We start from the raw sequence: 15104 nt of genomic DNA on the forward strand, positions 1-15104 counted from the left end.
CGAAATTATTGTTAACATACTAAATAAAGAAAATCAATGCATTATATTCTCGCTTTTCGCTATGGGCAGTGGCCCAGCGTAACTCGTTTTTAAGACGCTAAGCACGTTTTCCTATGCAACCAATGCATTAACCGAAATTGAATTTCAGCGGTTGTTTAAAACAAATATAATATTGTTACAAACAAATAAAATATAGGTACAGTTACAATTTTTACCACAAAACTTAAAAGATATATGCAATTTAATAAAACAACTTAAATTGAAAACAATATAAACTCGTTTGATGTCGTCTAAGATAGTCGGGAGTCTCCTAACGCTGTGTTTAGATTACCATTTCAGCACCTCTGGACCCCAATATCTACAGGTATTTATTTTTATTTGTTTCATTAGATATACCAACGATACACTGTATTATTATTAATCATTTTACATTATAGTTTAATGTCCGAGTACAGTTATCACTTACAGGTATACAAAACATTGAAGTAAGTCCGGTTAAAAATAATTAAATTAAGTCAAAAGCAAAAATAGTAAGAGTAAAAGAATTAATATTAAACAAATGAAAATAATGATTAAAATTAAAATAAAAAAAAATTTAAAACAATTAAAAAAAAGAATTTGAAAAATATTACTCTAAGTATAATTTCGCCTTAAAGCTAAATAAAGTGTCCTTAAAGCTAAATAAAGAGGGTATTCCGAGCTATGTAACAAAGCTCACTAGGTACACCGTAGAGGATTGTTTATGTGACAGGAAAGCTTGGACGGCTACTATTCCAACACAAAAGTACCTACATAGTTGGTATTACTAAAAATGTTTTAATAGCTGTATTCCATCATCATCATTATCTTCATCATGTCAACCAATCGACGTCCACTGCTGGACATAGGTCTTTTGTAGGAAGTTCCACAATCCACGTTCCTGGGCCGCTTGCCTCCAGCGGCTCCCGACGATAGCTAGACTTAATTTCGCGTTAATTTATTTCAATAATTACCAAATTTTGTCATGTATGTTTTGTTTTTAAAACTTAATTACAAAATGATTTAACCAATACATGTAATAATAAAAATTATTATTGAAATAATAACATCTTATAAATATAAAAGAGAAAGTGTGCGGGTATGTTCCGTATAGGCCGAAACGGCTGGACCGATTTCAATGAAACTTTCAGTGAGTCTCCGGATTGACCTGGCGAGTAATCCTGTAAAGTTTGGTGACGATCGGAGCACTCCTATTTTTGAACTGTCAAACTGTCAAATACAGCTTTTATTTACTATGATAATATTCTATTGTTGGGTGTTCATGGGTGTAGATAATGATCTTCACCCGCTCGAGAAGAGAATGAATACGGAGAGAAATAAATGATTTAATATCGGGAATGATTTAATTTAATGAGACTTAAATTAAAAATTTAATGATGCAAGATTATTGTTTAAATAAAATAAAGAAAAATCTAGCCCAGTGAAGCGGGCTGGGTACGCTAGTATTTCATATTTATTTGACATTCAGAATGTGTACATTTAGGTACCTACTTTAAAATTACTTATTTGATTTGATCATGTGCCCTGCCTATTTCCATCACCTGCATTAGCTTCTCGATTTGTTAAGCTATATCTGTAATCCCGGTTCGTTAAAGTATCTTCTCATTCCTGATCGATCACGTAGAGATCATTCGAGCATAACTCTCTTTATTGCGCGCTGAGTGACTTTGAGCCTTATTATGAGATCCATAGACCCGCACGAACGCAAATCAAAGCTCAAACCCACCGCGCTACTTTGACGCCGATTAGATAAATATGACATTTCATGGGTATACGTATATTACTTATAATAATCGGCTTACCGTCATCGTAATCGGCTTCGTAATCGGCTGCTCTCCGAACTACGTGGGGAGAACCAAATGAAAGTAATTGACATTGATTACATTGATTGATTGACATTGACATTGATTTTTATTTATTTTTTTTATTTTTTTTTATAGTGTGAAACGCATAGATTTTGACGATCTCCCCTGGCACTTGGCAGCAGGGCTAGCATCCCCTGACAAGATATCACGTGTCCACCTTCTAAAGCATGGGAATATGTAATGTAAGAAGTTTACCCCCGTCGTCGTCATCGTCATAAATTTTTATTCTTTCCCCGGGGAGGTAATTATCTTCAGCTCATGCTAGCCCTGTGAAAATAATCCCCAGCAGGGGAAAATTGGGAATTTATAATTTCCAAATTTTCACTGGTCTGGTCTGGTAGCGTTGGCTGGTTACCACCCTACCGATAAGATAAGTGCCACTAAGCTATTTAACATGCCGAATGATACCGGGTAGAAACCGATTGGGGGTACCATACCCCGAAACAGGTTAGCCTGCTACCGTCTTTGTTGCGTCATCATTTACCACCAGGTTTTATCGCAGTCAAAGGCTTACTTGTGGTATAATAAAATTAAATGTATTTTCTGCAGTGGCATTGTGCTGATGATACAAAAAAGGAAAACTAAGCTGAGCAGTAGTAGGTACATTAAAAGGCTGTAAATGATTATGATTATATTTAGAAAATAGATCATAAAGAACTATCTCATAGTTTGTTTCTTTGTGAATTAATGAATGTACATTTATTGGACACCAGAATAAAAACATAATACAGAAAATGATTACAACACAGGGTATACAATTTGACGGTCTTATCGCTACAAAGCGATCTCTTCCAGGCAATCAATGGTAAAAAAATATAGCTACAGAAAATAGACACAAATGCCAGGTTAAACATATTTTACTAAACATATAAAATTTAAACAACTATAGGTACAATACATATTGATAAATAAATACAAATTAATTTGTGTGCCTACTATCTCTTTGAATAAGCAAATAAACATAATGAGGGTACACGTTAAACAAACAAGCTCGTCAAAGTCCGTGAACTATGACATTTCGGATGTTTAAATACAAATTAGTCCATTTACCCGAACGTTGCGAAGTAAAATAGCCTTACTGGCTCCGGGGATTAAGACTCCTTTCCCCAATGGAAAATGAAGGATAATTAGTTTGATAGCTGTGTCCGTCTGTTACTTTGTATCTTTTTATCCTACAGCTCAAACGTATTTTTTAGGTTATCCTATTAAATCCTAAGTGAGTAGGTAGGTACTTGTAAAGGTATCCTGTTTTACCACCTACTCCTCCTACCTCTGATAAGTATTGGGTAGCTTATTCATGACATAACATCTGTTTTTTTCTACTTGAAATAAAGTAAAAAAGTGACCATACATACTAAAAAGTGACCTTAAATAACATACTCGTATAGTATCTGTATAAAAGTGAGTGAATAATGTAAAAAATTAAATGAAGACAAGACGTACGGATCAATTTGAATGTGGATTTTATTTTAAGGAATGTTTAATCTTGATGTTTTCTACACACGGTACACATTCCATTTCCTAGACTCTGTGTGCAGTTGACGTGTCCAACAATCATGGTCGGACTTTGAACTGCACGCGGTCGGGATTAGGATTGGCCACAGTTGTGACTTGAACTGCACGGATCCGTCAGCAGTGAAGTGGCGTTGATGCATGCTGTTATTGGAGGATTGAGCAGAACTAATATTCTAGTCCAATAAGCGATCAATAATATGCAAAAAAAATTGTGGTTGCGAATAGCTAACGGCTTTATTACTAACGTGGTATGAAGTTGCAATAGTTAAGCAGTCAGAACTAGTAGAGTAAGACGAAAGTGCCATCTATGTGCCTATTTGAATAAAGAAGTATTTGACTTTGATTTCGACATATGAAAGGTGCTGCTTGTTGTAAATTTTATAGAACACTGCATAACTATTCGTACTTTCTGCCACATTTATTAATATGGGCCCAAAGTTCTTATAAGAGTTCAAAAGTTTCCTTTGCCCATCTTGAGAATGCAAAAATCATAATATATGCTAAATATAAAACAAATCGGTATAGTGGTTGAACCGAGCATTGGTAACAAAAATACACTCCCATTTATACCTAATATTAGTTTAGATATATAATCTATCAGGGGAGCCCTGGAAGTTTATTTTTAGCTGTAGTTTGTTATTTCTACAAATCCTTATCTTTTTAAATTGAATTATAACAATAATCAAACAGATTTTATCGCTAATGTTAAAAAAGCGCTTCCAACATTCGAGAGATAAAATTAATTAAACTTGATCGATTTATCAATGCCAATAGGATTCACTGATAACGAAGCTTCGTAATGAAATTGATAAGACACGAACAACCGACAATGGAATCTGATAATAGTAATGGAACGTAATATTTTGTGTGGAACGAAATGAGCGTATAGCAACCGTAGCAACAGTTCCACATCGATAGTCTGTACAATTTCCTCGTGTGCTTTCACGTAAGCGAATATCACTACAAGCAAATCGACCCCTACGCCTCTGCTAATAGAAAACCGCACATGCGCAGTCCTTAGTGGCCACCTTAAACAAAACAAGGCCTGACGTGGCTCCCAGTGTTCAGTGCATCTAATAAACTCGTAAACAAACCATTAATAGCTAAAAGGAGTTCAAATCACTGTGAGCTTTCAGCCTTTTTTATACAATTACACTTTGCGTAAGCTACAGACGCACGAGGCCCTGTCAAAACAAACCAGCGTTCTATGATGTAAACATGAACGAGCGTAAGATATTGTGCTTCGTACTCTCCGTTATTTTTTATTTCTTCTACTGTGTTCACATGCGGCTTATGACGACTGACGTTAACAAAGAAAAAACGCAGAATTTGAATGAAATCGTAGAGCGCAAGCAAGAATTGAAACCAAACAACTCACAGCCGAATGCTGCGAAGCCAAAAGTGATACCTCTATTTATCAAAGACGCATGTAGTGCGTTGGAAGTGTTCACGCAAAAACCTCAGATTGTTAAAATAAAACGGTCCAAATATAAAGATATGGATCTGGATAACAAAACTGTCATGGTGGTAGGCATAACAATGTTTTTGTTTACACTGTTGCTGATGGCTTTGCTGGACGTGCTGAAAGTGAAAGAGGAAGAACTTGCCGAGAGACTTCTCCATCCAGATGGGGAAAGGAGGCAGTCATTGTCTGAATTTGCCAACAAAAAAATGCTACGAAGAGAATCGAGCAAGTTTAGCCTGCATTTGTGTCAGATTTCAGAGTCCGTTGCGACTTCAAACGGAGAGAAAAACAGACCCTATACTCGAGCTGAGTCTATAAATTCATATCTTGGTGAAAAGAGTCAGACCAAAAACTCAGCACCAGCATCAATTGGAGTAACCCCTGTGGAACACGTCTTTGTTAAAAGAGAGTCAGTTTCAAGGCTGATTGGTATGTATTAAAAATGTTGTTTTAATTTGGTCTTGCGTTTTTTGTTTAATTTTTCTGAAGATTTTCATAAATAATATTTTTATGTAAATAATACCTGCTGATATAACGCTCGGATGTATTAGAGAGACGACATTGTATTGTGTTCCAGCTACGTATATTACTACTGGTGGTACAGGTTTTGCTATTTTCTACGCTATAGATTTAAACAAATGATTATCACAAATTCAAATTTGGTACTGTCAATAATTATTTAGTCTCAATCACTACCCACTTAAAAAAAAATGTGTCTGATATTCATAAATACTGAGAAAGTATTATTTGACTAATTCCTCTATAGTAAATTACTTTTTGACTAGAAAAAATAATGTTTATCTGATAATTTAATGAAGGTAACTGTAAAAGTTTAACTGAATGAAATGAATTGCAAACAGTGAAATTCTCTAATAAATTCAACGTTAACAATTTTATTTAAATGTGCCAATTAATGTATTTAAATGTTTGTAATCAATGCTAAACTTTTCAACTCTACCTGCAGTTTATATATATTTTTTTTTTAATTTCTTACAAGGTCTGTCAGACGACTGTACTAATGACAGGTAATACATTTTTTACAGCTTTTTGCTTGCATGCAATTTGTTTATGTATTTAAGTGCCAAACACCTCGTGCTTTTCTAAAAATAGTTTAAGAGATTTTGACGCTTGAGAAATATATTATCGCTGATTCAAAATTGATTAAACTGGTGCCTGCGTCAGTTAATCTGAGCAGACAGTGCCGAAACTATACCGTCATATTTTAACTTCGTTTTACAAATCCGTCCGTAAAGTACGTCAAAAGATAATATTTAAAGTGATTGTTTCTAGTTCACAATCAAAAAACGAATGCGTAAGTATACTCTTTCTTATATGTATTTACTTACAAAAGAGATATAGGGTATACCCCCCGGGTATACCCTATATATATTTATTTTGGCATTACTTGACAAAAAATTAAAGGCCATGCCATTGCCATGAAAGCTGAGGCATTACAGCCTGATTGCCCTGCGGCTATACTCGTTGGTTTCCATAATATACTCATAAAGTTAGTAGTTTAGTTGTATATATTAAATTGCATGAAAAATCGATAAACTTTAGTTAATTTTTTTTTTATACTTTTTCAAATCTTCCACTGCTAGCGGACCTCATTGGCCCCTGCGGTTGAAGGCCCGTTTTGCTCGTCATTTCATCCTGCCCTTAAGTCTAAGTTTTCAATAATTCGACAATTGGATGTTTACTCTGGCTTCACATAGCCGGTCAAGTTATAGACAGACAGACCAGCTTGGCAGACGGAATTGAATTATGCAATATTGTAGACACTACCTTACAACATAGTCGTTGTTACATGCAATGCTTGAGGTGTTATTACCTCAAAGACTGTTCAGCCTAACCTAAAGATAGTAGAATATTTAAACCAATGAAGCAAGCTAGAAGTAGAGTAGGGTTCTCAACCTTATGTAGTCAACGGTGCACTTACAAGTTAAGAAAATTGGCAACGTGAGACGCGCAAAAAATAAAACATCCTCATAATGAAATTAAAAAAACCATAAATAAATAAAATGAATATATGGAATATAACAAAGAATTTAATTTAATTAAATTTAACCGCTCACGTACCAGCTGTATTAGAACCTATTGGTTTGGCGCGGAGCGATGGCAAGAGACCTGATGGTATGACGCTCATACCTTGGAGGCTTGGAAGGTCACTTCTGTGGGATGCAACTTGTGTTGATACCCTAGCTGCATCACACATCCAGGCCACTTCGTCAATGGTAGTTGCGGCTGCTTCCAGTGCCGAGCAGGCCAAGAGGCGAAAACCCGAAAGAGGCCAAATATGAAAACCTGGATAGCAGCTTCATTTTTGTGCCTTTTGGTGTAGAGACTTTGGGACCGTGGGGTCCGGAGGCAAGAGCCCTTTTCAAAGAATTATCGAAAAGGGTTATCGAGTCTACCGGTGATCCTAGAGCGGGCAGTTACCTTGGCCAACGAATTAGTTTGGCCATCCAGAGGGGCAATGCTGCCAGCATCTTAGGAACTGTGCCTCGCTGCGGTGGTTTCGAGGACGTTTTAGATTTTATTTAGTTTTTAAATAGTTTATTTTAGGTTATAGTTATGTATTAATAAAAAATATATTTTAGAGATAATCAATTAAAAAAAAAACAAAGAATTAAGAAAAATAAAACTACCCCAACGATGGGAACAATTTTTCAAAGTGTGGTTAAATTTTTCGTGACACAGCTGGACAAAAAGCATCAAAACACTATTTTGCTTGATTTTATTGAAGTAGAGAAGTCGCGCCCCGCGGTGCATAGGTTGCCCTGCATAAACTTTTACGGTAATGTTACATATTAGGTACTAAAAGAGTTTTAATAAGTTAACTATAAAATATCTTTTCATTTTTTCTTTTGTAAAAAATTAGATAATATTTTGGCCCTCCGCAGTTCAACACAGAATTATAAAATGACTGATATTGGCTTAAGCCGAATCCTTAGACAATATATTTTTTACTCACTTACTCGACAATTTAAACTTAGAACACTGAGGTATTCATGAAGTATGTGTGGAGGTAATAACTTCTCATTATATATACCGAAGTATTAACGTTTCCTTCCTTTGATCATGTTTCTAGATGAATAATCAAAGCTATTGATATCGTAGTCGTCTACTACTGGGTACAAGTATGAGTAGCATAAGCAAATGTACCTAGATTATTTACGGTTAGTATTTGTTATTTCGTCGAAATAATATTTGACAGTCGGGCTTACCGCTCGGGAAGTAACGATGAATAACATACTAAGTTTTGAGAACCTCGATTGCGCGTGGTGAGCGCTTTGGTCTTGAATGGTACCTACCATTAAAAACTAAAGCCGGTTTCGATCTCCGATGGCGGTAATTTAGCAATTTATATTTTCTGAATTATCTCTTGTGCGTGGCTTGTGGGTGGCTTCGGCCGTGGCTAGTTACTAAAGTTTATGATAATTTAGCTTTCTGGTACAGTGCAGCCTAGAAACCGATTAGGGTTATTAATTTAATATAACTGACATACAAATTACAGATAACCAATTGATTAGGTTTGACGGCCGATTGGCGCAGTGGGCAACGAGCCTGTTCTCTGAGTCAAGGCCGTGGGTTCGATTCCCACAACTGTAAAATGTTGTGTGATGAACATGAATGTTTTTCAGTGTCTGTGTGTTAATCTCAATATTACAACTAATAATGTGTATTATTCATAAAAATATTCATCAATCATCTTAGTACCCATAAAACAAGCTACGGTTACTACGTCGCTAGATGGCGATGTGTGTATTGTCGTAGTATATTAGGTATTACATCAAGATCGGTTGAGCCTTGCATTGGCTATAATTAATAATATTTTACATATTATTGTTGTAATTAGCACAAAATAGGATATACTAGCAAAGAATAAAGTATAATACTCAAGTATAACATATATATACATAACAGTGTAGAAGAATGGTATTTTTTAACATTTTGAATAGTATAGTATAAATTATATTGTGCTTATTAATGTCAAGTCGTCATTAGTCAATATTAATATTATTGACCGACGACTTACCTTCGAGCTCAGATGTAGGAGCCAATATAGTCCTTTATCTCAGGCTACGAGGCTAATGTTTGAGAATAAGTAAAGATAACCTAACGTTTATTTATACTCGTACCTTAATTTTAGGTGCCAGACCGGCCCCGATGGTGCGTCGATCGTCTTACCCGGCCCTACCTCTGAACCCTGAGATCCAAGCTCTGATGCTGAACAGCAGGCAGTCCTCCTTCGACAGCGACGACGAAAGTGACAAGAAACCCAAGCGTGTCAGGATTCTTCGTAGATTCTAATCAGTAACCTCGGATCAACGAAACAATCTCGCCTAACTTGTATTTAAAGACTGTTTCTTCAGGCTGCGGCAAACGTTGCGCATAGCGTCGCGTCGAGAGTAATAAATATAGCATGAGGATATAATCCATTTATTTTATAGTGTATTCAAAAGAAAATGCGAGAGGCCTTTTTTTGTCGTGTTGGAAAAGGTTTATGGATACGTGTTGGAGGGTACATGGGACTCCCCCCCACTGAGACTTCTACTAACCGTACTAAGGGACTCCCGCGCTAAAGAGGAGAGAATCGGACCATCCTGATCCCTGCCCAAGGCAGCGAAGAGTCGTAACTATTACATGATACTTAATGCGACGGGCCTAATGAAATTATCACATGTAAATTTTTATTAAAAGACCAACTAAAAAAAATACCTTGGTAGACATAATAATGCAACATAAATAAATCCATACAAAAGGGCAGATAATATAAAGTCAAGTATTGTATGCCCATCAGTTGAGATGGTGATAAACAGTTCTTTAGAAAATGCATTACTATTTTTTTTTTATGAGAATGTTATAACTGCTCTATATCTATAACATATTATTCGTTTGCAGTAGTTGTTGTATTATTTATATTCAATCACTGAAACTTGGGCTACTAGCACAGGCAGGATACCAAATTTATATTCCCCGATAGTATCCCCTGACAAGGGTTATAATTGACGTGTCCACTTGCTAAAGTTTATTACGTATAAGTTTACCCCCATTTATACACATATATTGTTAAGATAACATTTTCACTCGTGCGCCAATGCTCTGAGAGTTCATAAAGCTGTGGATACATTTTTATCCTTTCCACGGGGAGATAACTGTCTCCAGCTCATGCTAGCCGTGCTGGGGGTCTTGCTATTTGTCACAAGCAGGATAGATATTTGCACGCCACGAGATAATTATCTTCGTCTCTACTCTATTTTTTTCTACGAAGATAGATGAGATAATGGGTAGACATAATTTTCTCGTGGTGCAAATGCTAGCCTAATAGGGTAGACTTGGGCATTTAATACCAATTTTTTTTTTTTATATCGGTATCAGAATAACGATTTTCCAAGATACGCGACGCATGCTGCGACGTAGTCAATGGGATGCATTTGTAAAGACGCATTTTAATTGTTAGATAGGAACCGCATTTTCTAAAACAATAAGACCATGCTTATTAACCACTTTCATTGGCTATATAACTTTCGTGATCGGGATTGAAGAAAATACTACACATTATTTGCTTGCCCCCTAAATTGTAAATACGATTTGACGGCCGATTGGCGCAGCGGGCAGCGACCCTGCTTTCTGAGTCCAAGGCCGTGGGTTCGATTCCCACTACTGGAAAATGTTCGGTGATGAGCAAGAATGTTTTTCAGTGTCTGGGTGTTTATATGTATATTATAAGTATTTATGTATATTATACAAAAAAATATTCATCAGTCATCTTAGTACCCATAACACAAGCTACGCTTACTTTGGGGCTAGATGGCAATGTGTATACTGTCGTAGTATATTTATTTATTTATTTATTATAAATACGCATGAATACGGATGACTTATTTTCCTTGTTCTTTTCAATTTCAATAATTTATTTGCAATCGAAGGAAATGAATCCGAAATTTTGATGTGTATTAGGATAAATGACATACCCAAATGACTTTTAAAGAAGTTTTTCTAGTTTTTTCTAATTAACTTTAGAAAATAAATACCAATTCCAATTTCCTACCCTAGGTGGGTAGGAAATTTGTACCAATTTTACTTCGATTTTTCGCGTTAAAAATGACCAAGTATAGTATTTTTAGAGCACAATAATTCTTGTAACAATTACACAATTAATACTATTGTATTATATTTATACCATAATTTTATATCAATACTATTGTATCTCTTATTATAAAAAGATTAAACAAATAGAAAATTAAGACAAAAATAAACAGAACGATTCCCAGCAACACCGGAGAACGTCGTACTAAACTTGTGACTAAAGCGATTCGTCTCGTACAAGTTGTAGGTAGAAGGGAGATAAGAAAATTAAGGGAGGAAAAACTTTTTTTAAGATTTTCTTGTACGTGAAATAGAGACTTTCGCTGTGGAAAAGTGTTTCGCTGAAAATTTAACTGGTTTTCGATCCTCCCTTTCTTTTATTCATCTAAAATGCTTGAAGTATTCGATAAAAAAGTGTTGCCAGTTTTGATTCATAGCTCTAAAAAATAGTCGCTAACTCTTATTAAAAATTCACTAGACGAACTCGTCTAGTGAATTTTTAATCTCTACTCTCAAACTTAATTTTACCAGAATTACCAACTCCAGTAGGGCACCGGGCTCGTAGGACAAACTTACGTTGGAATAACAAGGTACTAAAGTATTGAACTACGGCTGGGACGCGTAGCAAACTGGACGCAAGCAGTAAGTAGCGCATAAGGGTAGAAACACAAACGTATAGTGTAGAACTGTCGACCAAAGACGTATGACTGTCTATCGGTTGAGATGATGTAATATGAAACACCGTAATGTGTATATATATTTTATAAAGTTGTGCTGCAGAGCCGCCTTTCTGCAACAATGCTTTCAATTCGACGGACGTTCTGCATCGCGTTTACTGGTTATTAAATTCGACTGCGGGTCCTGGTTTCGATTCCCGGGTTAGGCCAATAAATAGAATTGGGTTTTTCTATCAAGAAATTATTAGTACCAACCTGAATTTGGGAAATAGGTGGAGATTCACACCAGTGCCTTGGAGAGCACGTTAAACTACCGGTGCTGCACCTGATCTCTTACCGGCCGTGTTAAATCTGCCGTCCTATGGGACTATAAGAGTGAGTGAGTTTATAAGAGGGAGTGGGAGATAATATGATTGACCGTGGCCGAAATATCAGTGAGCAGGGAAACGATGTCCTGCCGTGATACTCCGCTGCATCTTCATGTCGCTTTTTGCAGTGTTGTGACGGAGAAGCGTTCTGTCTGTTTACAAAAATTTGTTACCCAGAATATTGTAGAAACAGTTCTTTAAAAAATTTATAACGCTAAATTTTTTAATAAGAATGTATCTCGTAACGGCTCTATCTCGTATTTTTCTATTTAAATAGGTAATCATAGTATAATTTTTGATCACATTACCTTTATATGTACTTTTTTAACAATAAATAAACTGATTTAACATAACGACCTAGTTAGTTAAAAAAATATTCTTATGTCTGCATGTAAACTCTAAAATATTCTTCTAAGTCTGATTGTTACTCGTATAAATTATTATTAATTAAATAAAATTAATCAACAATATTTACCAAATAGATAATTATATTTCTTAGAACTGATCCACGTTGTTTCCTTAAATGGTTAAGATACTTTACATTCCTATCATAAAACTAGACTTAAGAAAATTATAGCTTTTCCATCCTTTTTTTTTTGTGTTGTGGGACAGGACGGAGGTTATGTGGGACTCCCCCTCTAAAGAGGGTATACCCAAACTAAAAACCACCGCGGCATGTCCCTCTTGTTGGCTTTTTAATACGCCCGGAGAACCCGTTGTATACCTCCCGACTAATATTATTGATGTGCATTATTAATCTAGCTCAGTCAGTCTCAACGGAGACACTTTGGCATTTCTAATAAAAGTTATCATAACATTTTCAATCTATTGCCGGCCCACTACAGGACACGGGTCTCCTTTCAGAATGAGACCAACATGCTTGCAGACTTCACGCGCCTTTAAAAACACTGTGAAGAACTCTCAGGCATACAGGTTTCCTCGCGATTTTTTCCTACACCTTAAACGCATAAACGCACGTTTCCGATTTTATAATAATAATAAATATACTACTACAAAACACAAATCGCCATCTAGCCCCAAAGTAAGCGGAAGCAAGTGTTATGGATACTAAGATGACTGATGAATATTTTTATGAATAATATACATGAATACTTATAATATAAATATAAGCACCCAGACACTGAAAAATATTCATGTTCATCACACAAACATTTTCCAGTTGTAGGACTCGAACCCACGGCCGTGAACTCTGAAAGCAGGGTCGCTACCCACTGCGCCAATCGGCCGTCTTAATTTGACTTCATATTTTGACTTTACAATACACGACTGCTAAGTCTCCTCTCCTAAGGATGCTCTAATCAAGGTAGATCTCTAAAGTGTGTAAAGATAAAAAAAAAGTTCTTCGTGCAGATTTACCTGGTTTACGCGGATTTTGCAAATTATGCTTGATGTTTACAGTGTCTTTCTTCCATAATTTTTTTTTAGTTTTTCCTTTTCTTCCATAAAAAAGTTAAAGATTGCAATCACTAGATTGCAATTGTAAGATGAAAAAGGTCCCTGTGTATAGTCGAGGAGATGACATCAAAAATAACGCGCGTTTAGACATTGTTTATGTCTGTGAACGTCGGCACGTCCTCGACCCGGCAATTCACGATTCTTGGATGGAAGCCAAACATTTGTACTCAATATCGAATACATTTTACTGTTTATTACACTCCAATTTTTGTTTAGGCGGGATTTTGTGTGCCGGCCTTACCTTGCTGTTATGTAAACTTATTTAGTTTATGTAATTCGGAACAGAAAAGGTTTTCCTACTTTTTTCTCTTTGACGACCTCTTTGGTGCAACGGTGAGCGCTGTGAATTTAAGTAGGAGGTCCCAGATTCGATATCCGGCAGGGGCTAATTGGGAATTTACTATTTCTGAATTTTCTCTGGTCTGGTTGAGGCTGAGGCTTTGGCCGTGGCTAGTTACCATGCTACGGACAAAGACGTGCCGCTAAGCGATTTAGTGTTCCGGTGCGATGTCGTGTAGAACCCGATTAGGGGGTTGACTACTATACTCCTTAACAGGTTAGCCTGCTACCATCATAGTCTGCATTATGATATACCACCAGGTGAGATTGCAGTCAAGGACTAACCTGTAGTAGAATAAAAAAAAAAAATTAAAATTAGTCTTTTTGGTAGTGATAAACTAGAATTTACACGATTTGGAAGAGAAAGGGTAAAGTTTGTTCCATTCTTATATTGCGTTCCTTCCTCTAGCTACATGTTTCAAGCTTTCAGCAGCTTATCTTGATGGCCGATTGGCGCAGTAGGCAGCGACCATGCTTTCCGAGTCCAAAACTGTGGGTTCGATACCCACAGCTGGAAAATGTTTATGTGTTGAAATTATCAGTGTCTGGGTGTTTGCATATTATAAGTATTTATGTATATATTCGTAAAAAATCATAATAACACAAGCTACGCTTTCTTTGGGGTTATATGGCGATATGTGTATTGTATAGTATATTTATTTATTGAAAACAACATTTTACAAACTGCAAAAAACAATATTAAAAATCGTATCTCGATGTACTTGACTTAGAACCCTCGAATATAAACAATATATATACATAGTTATACAATGAACATGAAGCTTAATTTACAAGAAAATGAAACTTAATATACTGTAATTATATATATTTGTAATTTCTTTAATTTATATACTCCAAACCAAATTTAATTAAGATATAAGAATTACATTAGTTAAGAATTAGGTTAATACATTTTTGGAGTTCACTCCTTAAGAATGAATGATTTATTTGATTATCTCTAAAATATAATTTTTATTAATACATAACTATAACCTAAAATAAACTATTTAAAAACTAAATAAAATCTAAAACGTCCTCGAAACCACCGCAGCGAGGCACAGTTCCTAAGATGCTGGCAGCATTGCCCCTCTGGAAATAAATAACCAAATATATGTTCGATAATATACTCTATCATCAAATGAGAGTACATTGCCGAATATCTCCTGCACCTAAGCTGCATGGTCATTGCATATCACGAAATTCCACAAAGTAACGCCTGCTTGTATACAATAAATATTAGTTATCTAATAAACAATTTTAAAAAGCT

At 35.7% G+C, this 15104-nt stretch overlaps 1 protein-coding gene across 2 annotated transcripts; it reads left to right on the plus strand.

Moving 5' to 3' along the window:
- The first annotated feature begins 4476 nt into the window (after window positions 1-4476).
- Window positions 4477-9644, plus strand: LOC120629049. 2 transcript variants are annotated; one of them, XM_039897792.1, is made up of 3 exons: window positions 4477-5313; window positions 5882-5909; window positions 9038-9171. In XM_039897792.1, the coding sequence occupies exons 1-3, from the start codon at window positions 4638-4640 to the stop codon at window positions 9096-9098; spliced, it is 765 nt and encodes a 254-aa protein (XP_039753726.1). In that variant the 5' UTR covers window positions 4477-4637; the 3' UTR covers window positions 9099-9171. The 2 variants fall into 2 exon arrangements, with proteins under 2 accessions (XP_039753726.1, XP_039753725.1); XM_039897791.1 differs by lacking the exon at window positions 5882-5909 and having other exon boundaries at window positions 9038-9644.
- Window positions 9645-15104: the final 5460 nt, after the last annotated feature.

This window comes from Pararge aegeria, chromosome 13 (genome assembly GCF_905163445.1).
Source record: "Pararge aegeria chromosome 13, ilParAegt1.1, whole genome shotgun sequence".
Lineage (NCBI taxonomy): Eukaryota > Metazoa > Arthropoda > Insecta > Lepidoptera > Nymphalidae > Pararge > Pararge aegeria.

Coding starts and splice junctions, on each gene's coding strand:
- LOC120629049 (XM_039897791.1), top strand. CDS start 4,638: ATGAACGAGCGTAAGATATTGTGCTTCGTACTCTCCGTTATTTTTTAT. Junction 5,314..9,037: donor GTCAGTTTCAAGGCTGATTG/GTATGTATTAAA, acceptor CCTTAATTTTAG/GTGCCAGACCGGCCCCGATG.